The 20,128-nt window shown below is 37.4% G+C and overlaps 1 protein-coding gene, 1 non-coding gene and 1 pseudogene across 2 annotated transcripts; all 3 read right to left on the reverse strand.

Annotated features, from left to right (window-relative positions):
* Positions 1–761: 761 nt before the first annotated feature.
* LOC146946958 (uncharacterized) lies at positions 762–14,448 on the reverse strand (annotated as a pseudogene).
* On the reverse strand, positions 4,074–4,180 carry LOC146946959 (small nucleolar RNA R71). The gene has a single exon (XR_015029409.1). It is a non-coding gene; the product is annotated as a small nucleolar RNA R71 (small nucleolar RNA).
* Positions 14,449–16,449: 2,001 nt separating the features above from the next.
* Positions 16,450–18,760, reverse strand: LOC146946960 (uncharacterized). The gene is made up of 10 exons (XM_085748343.1): positions 18,680–18,760; positions 18,215–18,482; positions 18,029–18,125; positions 17,820–17,914; positions 17,648–17,732; positions 17,469–17,550; positions 17,263–17,381; positions 17,053–17,170; positions 16,782–16,967; positions 16,450–16,515 (listed from the first exon to the last, which is right to left on the reverse strand). The coding sequence occupies exons 1-10, from the start codon at positions 18,758–18,760 to the stop codon at positions 16,450–16,452; spliced, it is 1,197 nt and encodes a 398-aa protein (XP_085604469.1).
* Between the last annotated feature and the right edge of the window lie 1,368 nt (positions 18,761–20,128).

A 20,128-nucleotide genomic window follows, 5' to 3' on the forward strand; every position in this document is an offset into this window, starting at 1 on the left:
CAAGAAAATGTGAGAACCTGTCCAGACAATCGAACAACCTGACAAGCTGATACATACTCGGCCTCAAGCCCTTGAAAGAGAGTCATGCTGAAGCAAAAAGGAGAGGAGATAGAAAACAAAATTATTACTCAGGGACAAACAAAGTTGTAGATTGTTTGAGTAGATTACTACAAATGTTTCTTTTATAGTGTAAACTGCTCCTATAGCATTGAATAATATCATTAATCACTACACCTAAATAAATATAATATTATTAAAATACTTAAAATTTAATTTCTCTGCAAGGCCACGTATACAGAAAAATCTACATGTGATTTTGGCAATAAACAATTTCTATTTCCATAATGGTTTGGACATGGCAGGTTGCATTAGGAGGGGAGTCTAACATCCATTACTACAGCTCACTCAAATCAATCCTTGAGAATGGAGACTAACCCCTAGACAACACCACAATGGCCCCGTAAAACACAATATATATATATATATATATATATATATATATATATATATATATATATATATATATATATATATATATATATATAGTAGGAAGCTAGACAGGAACACGCGGTACAACCCTCGAATAAATATAATACAGTAAAAAAACATATGCATAAATAATAATTATAATTGATTCATACAACCCAAATAATTAGCCTCTTTATCTTAAATTACAAAACTAAATTAACTTCACCAGTTCAGACACATCTAGGTTCACATAACATACCACAAAAAAACTAAGCGAACCACATGTAGTGCAACTAAGTGCTATATGAAACTAAAATCTTCTGAAAGACCTCGGGGTACACAATGTTTTTTGTCACGGACGACAAACGACCATCATCATCGCTAATCAAAATTTTCATCCCACTCCTGCTCTGGACACGAGATACCGCAACATAAAGTTGTCCATGAGAAAAAACAGGCCTAGGCAAGTATAATCCAACATGTGACAATGTTTGTCCATGACTTTTATTCATGGTCATGGCAAAACACAAACTCAATGGAAATTGTCGCCTCTGAAAAATAATCGAACAGCTTGAATCAGATGGTATCAAATTCATTCTTTGTATGAATGCTTTCTCTCCAGAATGAGCACCTGAAATAACTTGTGCGCCAATGACATGTCTACCAAGATGAAAAATTGTTAGTCGAGCCCCGTTACATAATCCGGATGAGATGTCAATATTCCTCAAAAGCATAACAGGAACACCTAACTTGAAACAAAGCCTATGATTTGGCATCCCAGAACACTTGATGTCATTCAAAAACTCAGTAGTTAACCACCTTCGATCGACATCAACATCCACATCGGACTGACACACAGAATCACAACTAAGGTACTCCTTCTTGTCCCCTGGTATCAGAGACATAACATAATCATTTACCCTATCAACAACTTCCAAAGTCCAATCTTGACATATTCTGTAACAAATCTGGATATATAACGCTAACAATATCCCCAATGTGATCGGAGGAATTCTGCATGACTATGTCCTGCGGAATTTTGACATCTGCTTGACCATCATCAGATTCACCAATACTACCATCACCAATCTTCAAAATCCAATCAGCAAATTGCCTAATTGCTTCGACGTCACCGGTGCCACCATTAACACTCAATCTCATGTTTGCAGTTAATCTCAACACATTACAGTTTTGCCAAAGTTTAGATGAATTCATCGTTGCATGAGCGATATCAGCACGATTACCCTTGGAACAACGGGCAATATTTGACGAAAATCGCCCCCAAACACAACTGTCTTCCCACCAAAAATAGGCATCAAGACCTCCTCATCACCGTCACCACAATCCGGCGTCATGATATCCTGCAGAGTCTTATCGAACGCCTCAAAGGCCAACTTGTTCATCATTGGAGCCTCATCCCATATCATCAATGCTGCACCACGTAACAAATCAGCCTTATGACCCACCTAAGGAATCTTACAGCATGACTCTTCATCTAGCCTCATTGGAATAGAAAACTGAGAATGCGCAGTCCTGTCACCAGGAAGCAAAAGAGCCGCAATACCACTGGAGGCAACATTAAGGACAATCCTTCCTTCGCTGCGAAAACGATAAGACAGAGCCTTCCATAAGTAAATCTTACCAGTACCTCCATATCCGTCAACAAAAAACATCTTGCCAAGATCATTATCAACAGAATCCATATTTCGGTTATACGCATTCAATTGTACAGAATTCAGATTTCTAAAATGTACACCATGCAAATTTGACATCTCATCCTTATCATAGGATAATTGATGAGTCATAGATAGTCTAATTTAATGCTTTATTTAGTTTAGTTTTAAATAAGATTTGATTTAATTATATTGCATTTTATTTCCTTTTAGAATATTTTACTTTAAATTGTCTTTTATTTTATTTTAGGAACGAATATATGGTGGAAGGTGTCTTGGAGCAAAAGAAAGAGGACTGGAGCAAATACAGTGCGAAAATACGAAGATACGGAACAAAAATATGTTCCCACCAAGTCAGAAGCTTGGCACGGCCAGTGCCAACATGTGGCACGGCCGTGCCACCACCAGAAGCCCCTTTTGCTGCTTTTTCTTCGGGCCCAAGTTACCCTGTTGCAGCTTTACTGTTTTACCCTTTTAGTTGCTTAGTTTCTAAGTCGATTGTAAAGCTATAAATAGAGTAGCTCTCCACCATAAACATTCACCTTTTACTTTGTTTATTTCAAGTATTATTTCAATAAAAAGTCTTTATTTCCTTTTTACTTTCGTTGCAATTTATTTTACTGTTTATCTATCTTCTTCCCCCATGTCTACGATGAACATGAGTGAGTAGACTTCTTCGTCTTTGGATTATTGGGGAGTCTAATGACTCAATCCTAAACAAAACAAACCTAAACCCTAATTTCTATGTAACACTAATTTCTAATCTAGATTCACCGTCTTAACGTGGATTAACAATTATCAAACTGTGGAAGCGAAAGCGGAGGGTTTGATAATCGTTAATCCATCATCCCAAACATCAATTCATAAAGCGAGAGCGGAGTCTTGATGTTGGAACAAGTGAATCTAGACAATAATTGCAAAACAGTGAAATAGTCTTTGCAATTATTGAGACAAATAGTAGTTTCAATCCTCTATGCATCTTCTAGTAATCATGTCAGCGAAATAGGCTTGGTTGCTAGAAGTAAACGCCCACCGGACTTTCATCAGAAAGGTGAGGGGCTAAGGGAAACTGGTCTTTAGAAATTAGTGTGTAAACCATGAAATTAGATGTTTAGGTCTTGTCTAGTGAAGGATTCGTCATTATGATGAACCAATGATCCCGAGGCCCTTTATTATTATTGTTTTTATCTTCAGCAATAAAACTCCCTTTTTCTAACTTTCTCTCCTCTTATCATTCACTAAAAGTTAATTAAGTTGAACAACTCCCTTGCGGAACGATACTCTTACTTACTACTATTACTTCGATAGGCCGTGCACTTGCGGTTTGACCCTATCAAGTTTTTGGCGCCATTGCCGGGGAGTTAACTAATTTAATTAGCTTTTTCTTTGTGATTAGAATTCTTTCTTCTTTCTCTTTTCTTTTTATTTTTAACTTTTTATTTTTCTGTTATCGTTAACTTCTTGGGTTCTCAACCTTTTATGCGAAGAACTAGAAATCAAGCGGTATTCATACCCGAGATCGAAAGGTTCTTACATAGAAGAAGGAGAGCAGCACAAAATAACACCGCCATGGCCAATCGCACTCTCAAAGAGTATGCAACGCCGTCTACGGCTGAGCCACAAGCTATTATTGTGTACCAAACGGTTGAGGATGACAATTTTGAAATTAAGCCTGCCCTACTTAACTTGGTGCAGCAAAACCAATTCTCGGGATCCCCCACTGAGGATCCCAATCTTCACATCTCTGTTTTCCTACGAATTAGTGGAACCATGAAGGAGAACCAAGAAGACGTAAGACTTCATCTCTTTCCCTTTTCCTTAAGGGATAGAGCTAGCGCTTGGTTCCATTCCCTCGAAGTCGGTTCCATTACTTCATGGGATCAGATGAGGCAAGCATTCCTTGCCCGTTTCTTTCCACCATCTAAAACCGCTAAACTTAGAGACCAAATTACGCGGTTCAACCAAAAAGATGGGGAATCTCTCTATGATGCGTGGGAGCGTTTCAAAGAAATGCTAAGACTTTGTCCCCACCATGGCCTAGAGAAGTGGCTTATAGTCCACACTTTTTATAATGGCTTGTCTTATACCACTAAGATGTCTGTTGATGCAGCTGCAGGTGGAGCACTTATGAACAAGAACTACACGGAGGCGTACGCCTTGATTGAAGACATGGCTCAAAATCATTACAAATGGACCGACGAGAGAGCCACCACTAGTTCTTCATCCTCCAAAAAGGAGGCAGGTATGTACGAAGTCTCTAACTATGACCACCTTGCTTCTAAAATTGATACACTAACTGAAAAACTTGAAAAACTCAATGTTAGTGCTATCAATTCTGCTTCTACTCCTTCTTGTGAAATATGTGGTATAACTGGTCATGCTGGTGTTGATTGCCAACTAGGTAGTGCTATTAATGGTGTTGAGCAAATGAATTATGCTCAATACAACCAAGGGATGCGACAAAATCAAAATTTTTATAAAAACCAAAATCCCTATGGACAAGTAGCACCACCTGGTTATGCAAACAACCAAAGATTCACTCAGAAATCCAATTTGGAAATTTTGTTGGAAAACTCTATTGCCAACTAAACCAAACAACTTCAAGAACTTAAAAACCAAACTGGATTTCTGAATGATTCTCTTTCCAAGCTCAATACCAAGGTTGATTCTATTGCTACTCACTCTAAAATGCTTGAAACTCAAATCGCTCAAATAGCCCAACAAGTGGCTACCTCTTCCCAAACACCGGGAATCTTCCCTGGTCAAACCGAAGCCAATCCCAAAGCCCAAGTTAATGTCATATCTTTTGGGGGTAGTAAGTTAGGCGAAACTTTTGCTAAGGTTAAAAACATTGGGAAAGAAAATGTCAAGCCCTTAGGTGATAAAGTTGTGATAGAAGAAGCAAAACCACTTGAAGAAAACAAAACTCCATCCCCCTTAAATCCTGAAAAGCTTAAACTAGAGGGTAAGTTTGAAAAATTTGTTAACATACTTAGGAAGATTTGCATAAAACTTCCCTTGGCTGAAGCTTTGTCTAGGATGCCTCTATATGCCAAGTTTTTAAAGGAAATTTTTTCAAAGAAAAGGGCTATAGAGCATAATGAGACAATAGCCTTGGCTAAGGAAACTAGTGCAATCATCCAAGAAGCACCCCCTAAGCTTAGAGATCCAGGTAGCTTTGCCATACCGTGTGAAATTGGGAATGAAACCATAAACAAAGCCTTATGTGACTTAGGAGCTAGTGTTAGTTTGCTGCCTTTGTCTCTTCTTAAAAGGATAGGGATAGGAGAGTTGAAACCTACCGAAATGGAATTAAAGTTAGCTGACCGTTCTACCATGAAACTTGTAGGATTTGTCGAGGACATACCTATTAAGATAGAGGGGATATACATCCCCACTGATTTTGTAGTCGTTGACATTGAAGAGGACGATGACGTCCCTATAATCCTAGGTAGACCTTTCCTCGCATCTGCGGGAGCTCTAATTGATGTTAAACTTGGTAGGATAGTCTTTCAAGTGAGTGATCAAATGGTAGGATACGAGTTGGAAAATGTTATGAAGGGTCCCGCTCTTTACTCTTGTTGCATGTTTAACGATCATATTGTGAAAGAACGTTTTATAGCGTCATCTACACAATATGATATCTTTGATCCATTATAAGGACTCTTTCTAACCGTCAAGCTAATGACATTAAAAGAGCGCTTCATGGGAGGCAACCCACGCATTTAATCGCTTTTGTTTTGTTTTTCTTTGTTTTAAGTTGTTTTGTAGGTAATTGTCCAAGTGTGATTCGAAAAAAATCGAGAAATTGAAAAATTCTGAAGCCCCCAAGACCAGAAAGGTGGCACGGCCCGTGCTAGGCTTGGCACGGCCGTGCCAAGTTTTTGAAGAAAAAAATGAAGATGGAAGTCAGAAAGATGGCACGGCCCGTGCCAATAGGTGGCACGGCCGTGCCCGACCTCTACACCCCATATATCCACAAATTTTTCTTTCTTCTTCCTCATTCACAAACAACAACCCTCTTTCATCTTTCAAACTTCTCTCTAAACCTCCATAACCTTCAAACCTTCAAACCACCATATCTCCCTCAAATCTTAACCAAATCACTCAATTCTTTCACTAATCAACCACAAACTTTATCCAAAACAAAAACCACCAATCAAAAACATCTTTCATCCATCCAAACTCATAATTCACCAAAACCCTAATCTTTCAAAACCTAACCCAAACACCACAAAACCTTAACCAATCTCCATATCCAAACCAACAAACCTTCCTTAAACATCAACCCCAACCCTAAACCAATCCTTTCCACCAAAAATCTTCTCACACCTTAAACCTTCAAAACCAATTCCAACAAGGGTCAATGGCTTCAAGAAGAAGTGGTAAAGAACCAGCAAGCTCTCAAGGAGGACCTCCCCCAAAGAAGCAAGCCCAAGTGAAGAATCATGGGATCCAGTTCAAAAACAACAAGCAAAGGGACAGGTATAAAAATCTAATCTCTAAACACTTGCATCCTTCTCGTTATCCTGATCCCAATACTTTGGATGTGCTAGAGCTTTTTGATGTTGTTTCTAGGCTGATAGGAAAGTTAGGATGGACTGATTTGCTGAAACCTATGCGGGGTTATGAAAATTTCACTTATGAATCCTTGAGCTCAATAGATTTTACCAAAGATAAGTTGGATTATGATAACCCTAACCATAGAGTTGTTTTCCGGTTAATGAATATTGATTATGACATGTCACTTCAGCACTTTTGTGAGGCCTTAGGTTTTGCAAATGAAGGATATATTCATGATCATTGGGATCCTAGTCTAAAACCGGCTAACTATGACCCAGCTGCCTTTTGGAAACAAATCATCGGTCTTAACAAATACGTCCCTAGGGCGAACAAAGCTAGCAACATTCACAACCCCGTACTTAGGTACCTTCAGAGGGTAATGGCTTGCACTATTTGGGGTAGAACCGAGCTAGGAAACACTAGAACCGATGAGTTGTTCATGTTATTGGCAATGCTCTACAACCACCCCGTCAATACTTGTTTTTATTTGATTGATCACCTAGACTTTGTCGGTACTAGACCGGCCGATAGAGGAGACATAGTGGTGGGTGGCATCATTACATATATAGCTAGGTGTTTTGGAGTGGGTGAAGATGAGGGGATCAAACCAATTGAGGGAAACAATAGGCTTAACATAGAAACCCTTATTGCTATGAATTTCATCAAACATCGTCCACCCCTTCATTACCAACTTAAGCTAAATGTACCAATCATGTTTTTATTGTCTAACCCATCTCGGACTACCACCGAGGTGGAAGAAAATTGGTTGTATGTTAATGATGTGCAGGTTCTTGGTGAGCAAGATGATGATGAGGGAGAAGGTGCTAACTTGCACCATGATGAAGGAGACGGTGCTAACTTGCACCAAGAGGGGCACCATGGCCATGAAGCCGGTGAGCTTAATGAAAATCAAAGATGGACATGGATTCACAATGAAATCGAGAGGATGAGCACCGAGCAACAAAGGCAAGGTGTTGAGATCTCCGGCCTTCGCAATGACGTTCAAAGGGGCAACCGTGTCAATGATGAAAATAATGAGATGCTCCGTCGGATGATGCAACACCTCCAACTTCAAGGTCCTCCTTATGGACCTCAATAACATGTGAGCTTTCCTCTTCCTCTCTTCCCTTCTTCTCTCTCTACTACTCTTCTTCTACTCCTTCTTTCTTCTTCTTCTACTTCTTCTCTTTTAATTTCTTTTTCTTTGAATCATTGAGGACAATGCTTCCCCTAAGTGTGGGGGGGCCTAATAAAGTGTCTAGAGTCGTAGTGTTCCCAAACTCCCTTGAACTTTATTCTTTTGTTTTGTTTTTATAGCAAGAGGCATGATTAGTAGCTTGTTTTTAATGCAAAATATGGCATAAAATTTTTTGTTTTGTCTCTTCTTTAAAGGTTGTTTCTTGTACATGAAAGTAGTTTCTTGTGTTTCTTATGTTCTTGCTATACCCATATCATGTTTTATTGTGAAATTCTCCAATGAGAAAAGCACTCGGTTGCAATCCTTGAGCAAATGTATGAATAGGTATTTTAAGGAACACGTTCTAGCTTTAGTGTTAACTTAGACCCTTTAAAGTCTTAAGAGTAAAAGTAGTATAAGTTTGTGTGGGAAATTAATCAATTGTGCCTTATTGTTATATTCTTTAATTGTTAAAGTTAAATGGGGCGGGAGAATGGCACCAACATGTGGGGGAAAGGACAATCCCTAACTTCCTAATTGTGGTGGTGACTCCCTAATTTGAACCTAAAGTGAAACAAATTCATCAATGCTAGGGGGAAAGGACAATTACATCCAAAAAGACTTCCTACGCGGAGATGAAACAAATAATAATTTTGCAGCACTGCTTAGGGTGATTTTGAATCTAGGGGGAAAGGACAATTACATCCGAGAAGACTTCCTACGAGGATAGATAGCCCCTAAGCATCTGCAGCCCCTTGTGCTTAATTGTTAATCTAATCTAATTTTAACTTAAATTCCCATCACTCTTATATGAAATGAAGAAAGGACTTTTCTCGATTACTTTAGCACTAAGGATAGAACCTATTCCTCATAATATATGTCTTATACAGGAGCAAGAAAAGGGTTGGACTGCACACACACACTCACTTGAGACTTGATGTTGGGTAGAATAGGTTCATGAGAAGTATTTGAAATTGTAATTAGTGTACTTGAAGAAAAGCCTTTCTTTTGAGACATGTGTTCTTAATATTGCCATAATAATCTTTTGTGCTGCTATGTCTGTTGCCTTTTGCTTGAGGACAAGCAAAGATTCAAGTGTGGGGGAGTTTGATGAGTCATAGATAGTCTAATTTAATGCTTTATTTAGTTTAGTTTTAAATAAGATTTGATTTAATTATATTGCATTTTATTTCCTTTTAGAATATTTTACTTTAAATTGTCTTTTATTTTATTTTAGGAACGAATATATGGTGGAAGGTGTCTTGAAGCAAAAGAAAGAGGACTGGAGCAAATACAGTGCGAAAATACGAAGATACGGAACAAAAATATGTTCCCACCAAGTCAGAAGCTTGGCACGGCCAGTGCCAACATGTGGCACGGCCGTGCCACCTCCAGAAGCCCCTTTTGCTGCTTTTTCTTCGGGCACAAGTTACCCTGTTGCAGCTTTACTGTTTTACCCTTTTAGTTGCTTAGTTTCTAAGTCGATTGTAAAGCTATAAATAGAGTAGCTCTCCACCATAAACATTCACCTTTTACTTTGTTTATTTCAAGTATTATTTCAATAAAAAGTCTTTATTTACTTTTTACTTTCGTTGCAATTTATTGTACTATTTATCTCTCTTCTTCCCCCATGTCTAGGATGAACATGAGTGAGTAGACTTCTTCGTCTTGGGATTATTGGGGAGTCTAATGACTCAATCCTAAACAAAACAAACCTAAACCCTAATTTCTATGTAACACTAATTTCTAATCTAGATTCACCGTCTTAACGTGGATTAACAATTATCAAACTGTGGAAGCGAAAGCGGAGGGTTTGATAATCGTTAATCCATCATCCCAAACATCAATTCATAAAGCGAGAGCGGAGTCTTGATGTTGGAACAAGTGAATCTAGACAATAATTGCAAAACAGTGAAATAGTCTTTGCAATTATTGAGACAAATAGTAGTTTCAATCCTCTATGCATCTTCTAGTAATCATGTCAGCGAAATAGGCTTGGTTGCTAGAAGTAAACTCTCACCGGACTTTCATCGGAAAGGTGAGGGGCTAAGGGAAACCAGTCTTTAGAAATTAGTGTGTAAACCATGAAATTAGATGTTTAGGTCTTGTCTAGTGAAGGATTCGTCATTATGATGAACCAATGATCCCGAGGCCCTTTATTATTATTGTTTTTATCTTCAGCAATAAAACTCCATTTTTCTAACTTTCTCTCCTCTAATCATTCACTAAAAGTTAATTAAGTTGAACAACTCCCTAGCGGAACGATACTTTTACTTACTACTATTACTTCGATAGGCCGTGCACTTGCGGTTTGGCCCTATCAATAATTCATTAAGAAGAATCACATTTTCAAAAATAGCAGCATCAGATCCAGGAATCTTCGGCATGAAATCATAATCAGACAATTTTTTCTCATTCAAACGCAACAACTTGTAAATTTCGACCAAAGTCAATATCTTCAAATTCTCCGGGGAAATAATCAATTCTGATTAAAATAATTAATTTTAAATAATCAGGAAGCATTAAAAAAATTATAAAATCAAATAACCAAATAAAACAAACAACGCTTACGAGGTTTTTTCAAAGCAAGATGTCTCTGGTATTGAATCCCGTCAGACAGTCTCCCAAGTTTGTTCCCACACCCTGAGAGGATCACCCATTGAATTAGACAACAAACACCTTACAAAGCTCCAACATATGGTTGAGCCAGAACCCAGCAACGCTATCTCATTGATACCATCTATGAACTCCCTATCATCAGCTAATAAACCCAAGGCAGCACAAGCATCATGGAACGTAAGATACGGATGATCCCCAACCCTTTTAATATCCTCGTAACTTGTACATCCAACCTGAACATTCAACAACAGCCTGAGATAATACAGCTCACAGGTGCTCGGAGGAATAAAAGTCAACCTTCCAATCGACTCACCCCTCTGACAAGGCCTCCATTCATGCAAATCAACATGATAAACAAAAGAAAAAGGAAACTGCATGTAAGTTAACGAACGACCATGTTCAAATATCTTATTTGCCTCCATCCATGCAAGAAACATGGTATTTCTCCCGATAGCCCTGTCATGAACACTATCCAATTTCTCTTTATCATTGAACACAACAGACTGTTGGCCATCAAGATGAAAGGTCAAACGTTGAACTGGTGGCCATCCATCAATTCATAAAGCGAACGCGGAGCTTTGATATCCGAACAAGTGAATTTAGACAAGGTTTGCGAAACATGAGAATAGTCTAGCTAACCTTGGGACACATAAAGTTTCGATCTTCAAGGGTCCCAAAGGCGATCACCCATGAGAATAGGTGTGGTTGTTGGAGGGATACACTCACTGACTTCGAGAGGAGCTGTGATATGCTAAAGAGAAACTTGTCCTTAGTAATTAAGATTAACGTATAATTATAAGTTTAAGGCTTGCTTGTGAAAAGATTCGTTATTATGATGAACCAATGATCCCGAGGCTTTTTAATATTATTGTTATTTACTTTCAAAAACTGCACTCTCCAACTTCTTATTTATTTCTCCTCTAATCACTTTCTAAAAGTTAATTAGATTGACCAACTCCCTAGCGGAACGATACTCTACTTACTACTATTACTTCGATAGGCCGTGCACTTGCGGTTTGGCCCTATCATCATGAACACTATCCAATTTCTCTTTATCATTGAACACAACAGACTGTTGGCCATCAAGATGAAAGGTCAAACGTTGAACTGGTGGCCATCCATGATGAATATCAAATCCATAGATCCGCCATATAGACTCTGAAGGTGATAAGTACCGACAATCATAATACTGCTTTATCTCATCAATACAATCATGACTACCAAGACGAAACATAGCAGTCACCCGGTCAACACCCTTATTTATATACTTGAAAAGGTACTTAATGCAGTTTCCCTTATTGCAAAACTCAATATTCACATGAGCTTGGTACTTCATTATCAAAACAGGATTGTACGGAACAACGCTTCGATTATCCAACTCTATTCCTTTCTTTTTAACAACTGCACCGGTATCCCTACGTTTATATATTGGGTATCCATTTTCATCAAAATACGTCTTCGATGAAAACTTCTTTGGGTAAAACTTAGAGCAAATCTCATTTTTCATGCAAGGACAGCCCTTCATCCTATCACCACAAGGACCATGAACCATGAAATTAGTAACAATAGAATAAAGTTTAGGAAACAAGTTCTTATCTGGCAACTCTGCACATATAACCGAATCAATCATCGAAGGTGGTGTCAATTTATTCGCAGCATATCCAACCACAACAAGATATGTGCGTGTGGCAAACCACGCTTCTGAAACTCTATAGTGTAAGTACCTAACAATAAGGACATAAGTAAATCCTAACAACACCCCAAACAAGAAACATAATAACAATATAAATACAAATGAACACGAACCAACCTGCAATAACCTTCCCAAAGAAAACACCAGTTTTAAAATCATTCATCATTTCATCCAACTTCAACCTAAAAACTCTACAGCTGATATCCGGTCTATAAGGCGCAGAATTTCCAGACTTTGCCAAGTGGCGCTCAATCTCCAACCACTTTGGATTACAGGTAACCGTCAAAAATAAATCTGGATATCCACACCTTTTGCAAATCGCCATGGCATCCTGACAATTGTCAAACATGTACCTCCTACCGCCAGTGAAAGAAGAAGGCAAGACTATACGAGAACCAATAGAAGACCCCTCGACATCCCCACGATCAATAGCTTCTTCAATACCTCTTAAGAAATTAGATCGTATAGTACCTTGATTCTGCCTAACAAATGAAAGCCTCTGATTCTCAATCATTGAATACAAGCCAACATCAAATTGTTGAAAATGCTTCTTCCCATCAAATAGAATAGAAGTCTCTTCCACCCTCTCCTGTAACCTATAGGTAATGAATTCCCTCAACGTCACACGCACACGTTTCTTTACACTTCTAGAAGAGGTATGTCTTTGCAAAGGAATATTTTCATCATACTGATCCTCACCATAAGGAAATAATAATGGATACTGAAGAGGAATATATTTCTTGTGAGTTTCATGGATTCTCCTCAAACCTTCACCCCTATCGTGAACAACAATATCCCTACCCTCCTCTGAACTATAAAAATCACCAACAATCAAAGCAGCAACCTCGTCAACACCTGGCATGTTATAAGTTCTAGCATCGTAATTCTTATTACGAAACAAACGCAACCTAACAGGAACACCCTGATTGGTCTGTATAAAATCCTTGGCCATGCGAAATGACTTCACTAACTCATTACATTGATCAAGCATCCTACCCAAATCCAAAACCAACGATGGATCCAAAGAATCACCGGAAGAGGTACCACTGGGAAAATAAAAACACCAGGTTTAATAAATAACATTAGTGATATGGTAAACACAAAAAGCAGGAAGAAACCACAGGGCACACCGTAATGTACGAAAAAAATGAAATAATAATACAGTAAAAACACCAAAGAATCGATAAAATAATTCAAAATTAGATATAAAATGAGCAGAAAAACTTCCTAAAAGACAATAAAAACAGAAAAACTGGAAAAGGCAAAGCCATCATTAACATGCAAGATAATAATAAATACAAGTCAAACACGAACAAACAATTAAAATATAAAAAACTATAAAATCAGAAACAACAAACCTTAAGTGTGACAAACGATTAGAAACCTCATTCTCAGTGTCATAAATATAAAGTTGAGCAAACTTTGGCCTTCCTCTCCATCGGCAGGCAACAAACTTCCAATACAATGATAATTTTGTCTAGCCATCACAAAATGCGGTGGACCACGTCCAATTTGCATATTAGACCGCACATCACCCCCAAGAGACGTGAACGAAAACATATTGTTGTAAAGCCTCATATGAGAAAAAAAATTCATGCTTCTAGGATCAACACTCGCGAACAAATCTAAAAGTAACTGTGGAGGTGTTTCCATCAAAGAAAGAGAAACATTGCCTTTCATGCAACAAATAGATACATCGGGAGAAACATAGGTATCCCCCTTTGAAGATCGTTCTCCAAACCACACCAAAGCACCACAAGACTTGCAAACAGTTGTCATATCCCCAACATCCAAAACTTCTAAACAAAACATAACAACGGTTAAAAACCGCATTCAAGAAAACTAAACGCAACAGCAACAACAAAAAACTTGAAACAGGATATATTCACCGTTGTTTTCAGCATTGTAAAATATTCCAAATAGCTGAGGATCAAATCGAACATGCGATAAGATGTACGGATCATTATGAGCAGTAAGAACTAAGGAAAAAAACAATTTATATTAAAACAACTGAATAATAAGCATAAACCACAACAAAAAAATTACAAAACACGAAGGTTCAGTGATCAAAGAGTAAATAAAAAGACAAAAAAAAAATTGAAACCTATTTGAAGGCGAGTGTATGGATAACAAGAACCGACAAACTCACCACCACTAACAGCGTCTCCCCCAACAGTCCTCACTGACAAACGACATTAAATAAATCACAAAAAATCAAATTCAGAAAATACTATAGAGCATTCAAAATAAGCCAAAAAAAAACCGAAAGATTGACAATTGAACATAAAATATACAAAACTTACACCCACGCCTGACTCTCCGAGCATCAGTATGGGGAGGAACCAGCTCAGCAACCTCTATAAAATAAAAAACAATGACTTGTTCAATTAAAATTTAAAATCACACAATAAAATGATAATTCTTCAACATGAAAGGCAAACGTGTTGAAAAACCCATTTCAAATGAACAGAAAAAAAACAGTGGAAGATATGATATATCAAACCGTTGTATCCATCCAAAGTACGCTTCCTCTTCAAACGCAATTTCTCGATACGTTTGGTACTTCTAATTTTAGAGTAAGCCCTACGTACTTCAACTTGAACATGGTCCATGAATACGATAGAAACCCAAACATGTATAACCCAGTAAAGAATGCAACACAACACACTAAACTGATAGAAGTGAACCACTTATACTTATACATATTTTTTACATGGGATGTTAGATAGAGCATATCGTTTGGCACATATCTCAACATATAGCCACCTAGCTCTACAAATATAGAACATAACCTACTATGAAATAAGACAGCAAACTATCCTATCAACCAACGCACGAATGAACTCACCCTTTCATGATTAAAAATCACATTAGAATGGCCCAGCTACACGAAAACATAATTCCTTTCAAAACCATAGTTCAGGGATATAAAAACATATAAAATTTCAATAAACAACCAACCACACAAACAAATTTAGCATTGAAGGACAATGAGAACAAGCTTTGTGCGAGGGTTTTTGCATTGAAGTGGGGAAATAAATTGATTTTGGGATAAATTATTTTGGTTTTGATTGAGAGTGGGCGGGGATTGTTTAACAGAACGAAAAGGAAAACATGGGTGGGTTTGAAACATGGTGTTCCATGGTGATGGGGAAAGAAAAATGAAGGGGGATAGTTCTAGAGAGAAATAAAGGTTGGGTGGATAGAAAGCGGAGGATGTCCAACGAAAATAAAAAAAAAAATTAAGGAATGTTTGGGTGTATCAAACTTAACTGAGAATAAAAAAATACAATTGGTGGAATCAATTACAGGTTGCTTATTTTATTCAGTATTGGAGAAAATAAAAAAAAAATTAAGGTATGTTTAGGTGTATCAAACTTAAGTGAGAATAAAAAAATATAATTGGTGGAATCAATTACAGGTTGCTTATTTTATTCAGTATTGTAGTAAAATTGGTTCAAATTGCTTAGTGGTTGCATGGGTGTAATGTGGCAATTTGGAGCCACAAAAAATAGCTTAAGGAACCAAAATTAGTTCTCCCATTGGAGATGCTCTTAGTACGCCGTCGCAAATTTTTTTTTCCTTATAAGGTAGATTTAACAATTATGATACAACTGTTTCTTGGATTTTAAACTAATTTTTACTACTTAGTTCGACAAGTACTGACATAACTCATTACCCAACTCAATGAAACTTCATTAATTTGCATCCATCAAAGCACTCAATTTAAGTTGGTAGATTGCCTTAGCTTCTTTGTCAATAAATTAAATATTTTCCTATTTAATAAAAGAAACCAAAATCATCGCACAATTCATCCACGATAAATCTAAAATAAACCAGTTTTCAAAAATCAAACCAAAAAATCTAAAAGAAAAGGGATCAGAAGGGAAAACGAATTTCAGTCATAAAAGACTAAAGCCACGCATCCTCTAACTCAGGACACACACAGTGGAGCAATAGACAAACTCATTCCAACCAAAAAACCAATTTCACAAGACCGAAATCAAACGACTACAGAGCAACAGCCAATATATACATCAATATCTTCTTCGATCTATTATAGCGGTGGTACATATAACAAGATAACCAAAAACATGCCCAATAGAAAAAACCGAAGATTACAGATGACCAAGGACAATCGAACACATCCAACGTAGATTGTATCTAGAAGAACAGGACGAAGATTAAATAAAATGTTACAACACACACGAGAAAAAAAAATTCCTCAAAACACCAATAGCCAAACGAAGCCTCCATCAACCAACAAAAAAAGGCACAACGAACAGGACTCTAAGGCACTTCAACCGAAATACAGGCTTCTCCTGCCAGCCAAAATACCAGAGTTCAGAAGAGGGGCAAAGTTGCAGCGCAGTGGTTAAACATCCTCGTCATCAACGTACAAGCAATCATCAACACCATCCAAAGTAGAAACTTCACCAATTTCAAGCGGAGACCAGGGGAAAAACATGGGTCAGAAAAAGGCAATGCTTGCAAGGAAACAAAAAACATGGCAACAGTAAACACACCCATGAGAAAAACACGATACACAACGGTATACAACAACAATCAAAAATCAACAGAACAATACCTTAGATGGAGTGTAATTGAAACCAAGAGAAATTATGTCATCCATTGAAACACTAGATAAAAATATATGTTCTCCATCATAAACCCGACAGCTAGACCCCTGTTGATGGGAAGGGACTCGCACCTTAAAAGCAACATCATCCTTAGAAGGCAACAAAAGGTAAGGATTTTTGTGAACCTTGATCCTCTTCAAAGCAAAAGAACAAAAAACGTCATAATAATAGGAAAAATCCAGACAGAACGAAACAACAACAAAGGAGAGGAATCCCAACCTTCGAACCATCAACAACATGACCGGGCAACCTCACAACCATGTTAGACACAGCATCCTCGAACAAAAAAAAAATAGCAACCCCAGTTCCATCGTCAACAACAACCCTTCCCTTCACCCTAACCCAAATAAACAACAAAAAAGATAAACAACACGATAAAAAAAATTGAGCCACACAACGGAACAACACATAAAAGACAACAAAACATACTTTGGGACAACATCAAATATCCTGAGACAACATTGATAACAGTAGTATGATCCATCGAAGAGATGCATAACCCGTCCACACTTACAAACAGGAAACCACCATGCCTCACTTTCAAGATCCTGAACAATCTTTCCAACCACAAGGAAAACACCAGTCTCCACACATGTACTCAACTAAAACAAAGTTTTCCTTGGATATTTCCTAACCACATCAGCACCACTCGAATATCCTCCCATGTAATTTTTTCCCCAACTAAAATCCTTGTTATTGCCACCATTACAAGATAACCTAAACAAACAACGATCACAATAAGACAAAAAAAATAGACCAAGGCACAACAAAAGACCCACAAAGAATTTCAGGGATGAAAACGAAAAGAAAATACCTGACTTTCATCTGACCAAACTCCGCTACTGCAGGATTTAAAAAAATCCGGCTCACACCATCAACAAGCCGCAAAGTACGAATCTCTAAGGTAAATAAATCAAGCATGAAACAATCAAGAATCAACTATTAAACAAAACAAAACCATTAAACAAATGAACAAAGGCAATTACCATCACTATTTGAGACACGAACGAACTGCAAGATAACTATGGGCAGTCCCTCCCAAGCAGAACGAAGCAACCCTTGAAATTCATCAGCGTGCAGCCTAAAAAGAACACACCGAAACTTGTAGCTATTTTAAATGGAACAAGACACAAAAAATAAGCAAAATAGAACCACACAAGACCAAGTCAAAGAACAAAAAACAAAAAACAAGGACCTTTCATCAACCAAATCAACAAGAACCATTTTAGTCATGACTCCATCCAGATCTATATTTTCCCCCGCGGATACGCCAACCACGAGACCGCAAACATCTATAATTTTAATAGTTTTAATTAAGCAAAGCCCAAACAAAGCACACAAAAAAATGTCTAAAAAAACATGACATACAAGCGACACTTACCAATCAAATAAGGGTATTGACCACTAATGCTGGAAATATCATGACCAGAAGCAATAGATAAACCATAGGTGGGTATGGAAAACCCAATAGCAGGACAGACAACAGTTCTTAAATCGAAGAGCAATTTATAACGATGGGAAGTGCACAACAGTGATCCAACGTTAGGCAACATAGAGAAAAAAGACATCTGATACACCTCGCCTTCAACCAAGATATCCCTAAACAAAGACACCAACCTCCTCAAAACTGTTGCCTGAATTTGATCCCCCTAACCATGGAAATCACATTCGATCAAATAAAATCTATAACCAAACACAAAAGCAAACAAATATCCAAGAACAAATGATGATTCAAAAAAGCACAGTCAGGAGAACTTACAAATTCATCAACCAAAATAATTTCAAGGGAAGAAACGTCATCAGAAACACCATGACCAGTCACCTCCTAGATCCTGACAACCCTTACCCGGAGCTTCCAATCAAACCTCCCAGACCTAATAGCAGAAACACAGTCAAGCGACGACGTCCCATTCAAAGACAAAGACATCACTGAAGAATGAAGAGGGTATAAGAAACCCAACAACCAACACACACAAAAAAACTCAGAGATAATTTAGATATGGTCTTAGAGCATATATATAAATACTTTAATACATCATTATAGACTATTTTATTATAGATTATTTTAACCAAACTCATGGTACTTTATTATATCCAAGACATGTAATATAACACCACCACGTCCAGACAAAAGAGACCTTTAATTTCTATAAAAAAGAAAAAGGGGAATTAGTAACTGTAGTCCCTGAATAGGAAATGAGTAGTCACTTTAGTCCCTGAATGCAGAGAAATTGCAAAATAGTCCCTGAATGTAAACTTTGTTGGTCAGTTTCAGGGACTAAATGTTGGAGTAAGCCCTAATAGCCAATCTATATTGATTGGGTTTGGCTTTGTATCATGATATTGATATAAATATATATTGTGAAAATATAAATTATAAGGCGTTTCTTTGTTGATTTTGTTTTGTTTCAAAATAATAAAGTCCCTAGAATAGTTAGTCCGTTTAATGGAACATTAAATATAACTTAATTGTGAGACCCCGTTAAACATAAGGAAACTATTCTAAAAGTATCCGTAGTCAAGCTTTATTGAGAAGTGAGATATCATTAAAGCATAGAGACTATTATGTGGGTAGACTGATGATCACATCTCACAAATCATGGATAAAGAGTTATCAAGTCTTCACATAGATATAAATATTAGGAGTAATATTTATATTGGATTGATCCGTTGTGAGAATACTACATAGTAAGTTATGCAATTGTCATAAGATATTCTCACAATGATAATAGTGTATATCGCTCTTAGACCTGAAACCACTATGATCCCTAGATGTGGACTCAAGTGCTTTGTTGCCATTCTAACGTTGTCTGTAAAAGGATAACCATAACGTTGGTTGATGGGTACTTGATGAAGCATGCTGAGGGACATGAGTGTCCTAGATGGGATTTGTCCCTCCTCAAAAACAGGAGATATATCTTTAGGCCTCTTGATGAAATATGACTGTAAAACTGCATGGCCATGCCGAACTAAGTCAATATAAGATATTGGACTTATTCGTTATTCAGTATATTTCGGAATCAAGAAATATAAACATTGATCTATACAAGGGTGACAATATCTATGCCTTGGGATAAATAAAGATATCGAGACAAAGGAGTAATTGTACACATATGTATTATCATGGAAAGGTTTCGTCAGATCACTTGACATTCTTGTCACTTGGGTAGCAATGATGTGTTGCTAGATACCGCTCATTGTTTATAATATTAAATATTAGATTTAATATTATTGCCAACGTAACTAGAACCTATAGGGTCACACACAAAGAACAGTCAAAAGGGAAATATATAAC

The sequence above is a fragment of the Medicago sativa genome, chromosome 2 (assembly GCF_051527215.1).
Source record: "Medicago sativa cultivar Bolivia chromosome 2, Bolivia_mono, whole genome shotgun sequence".
Classification (NCBI taxonomy): domain Eukaryota; kingdom Viridiplantae; phylum Streptophyta; class Magnoliopsida; order Fabales; family Fabaceae; genus Medicago; species Medicago sativa.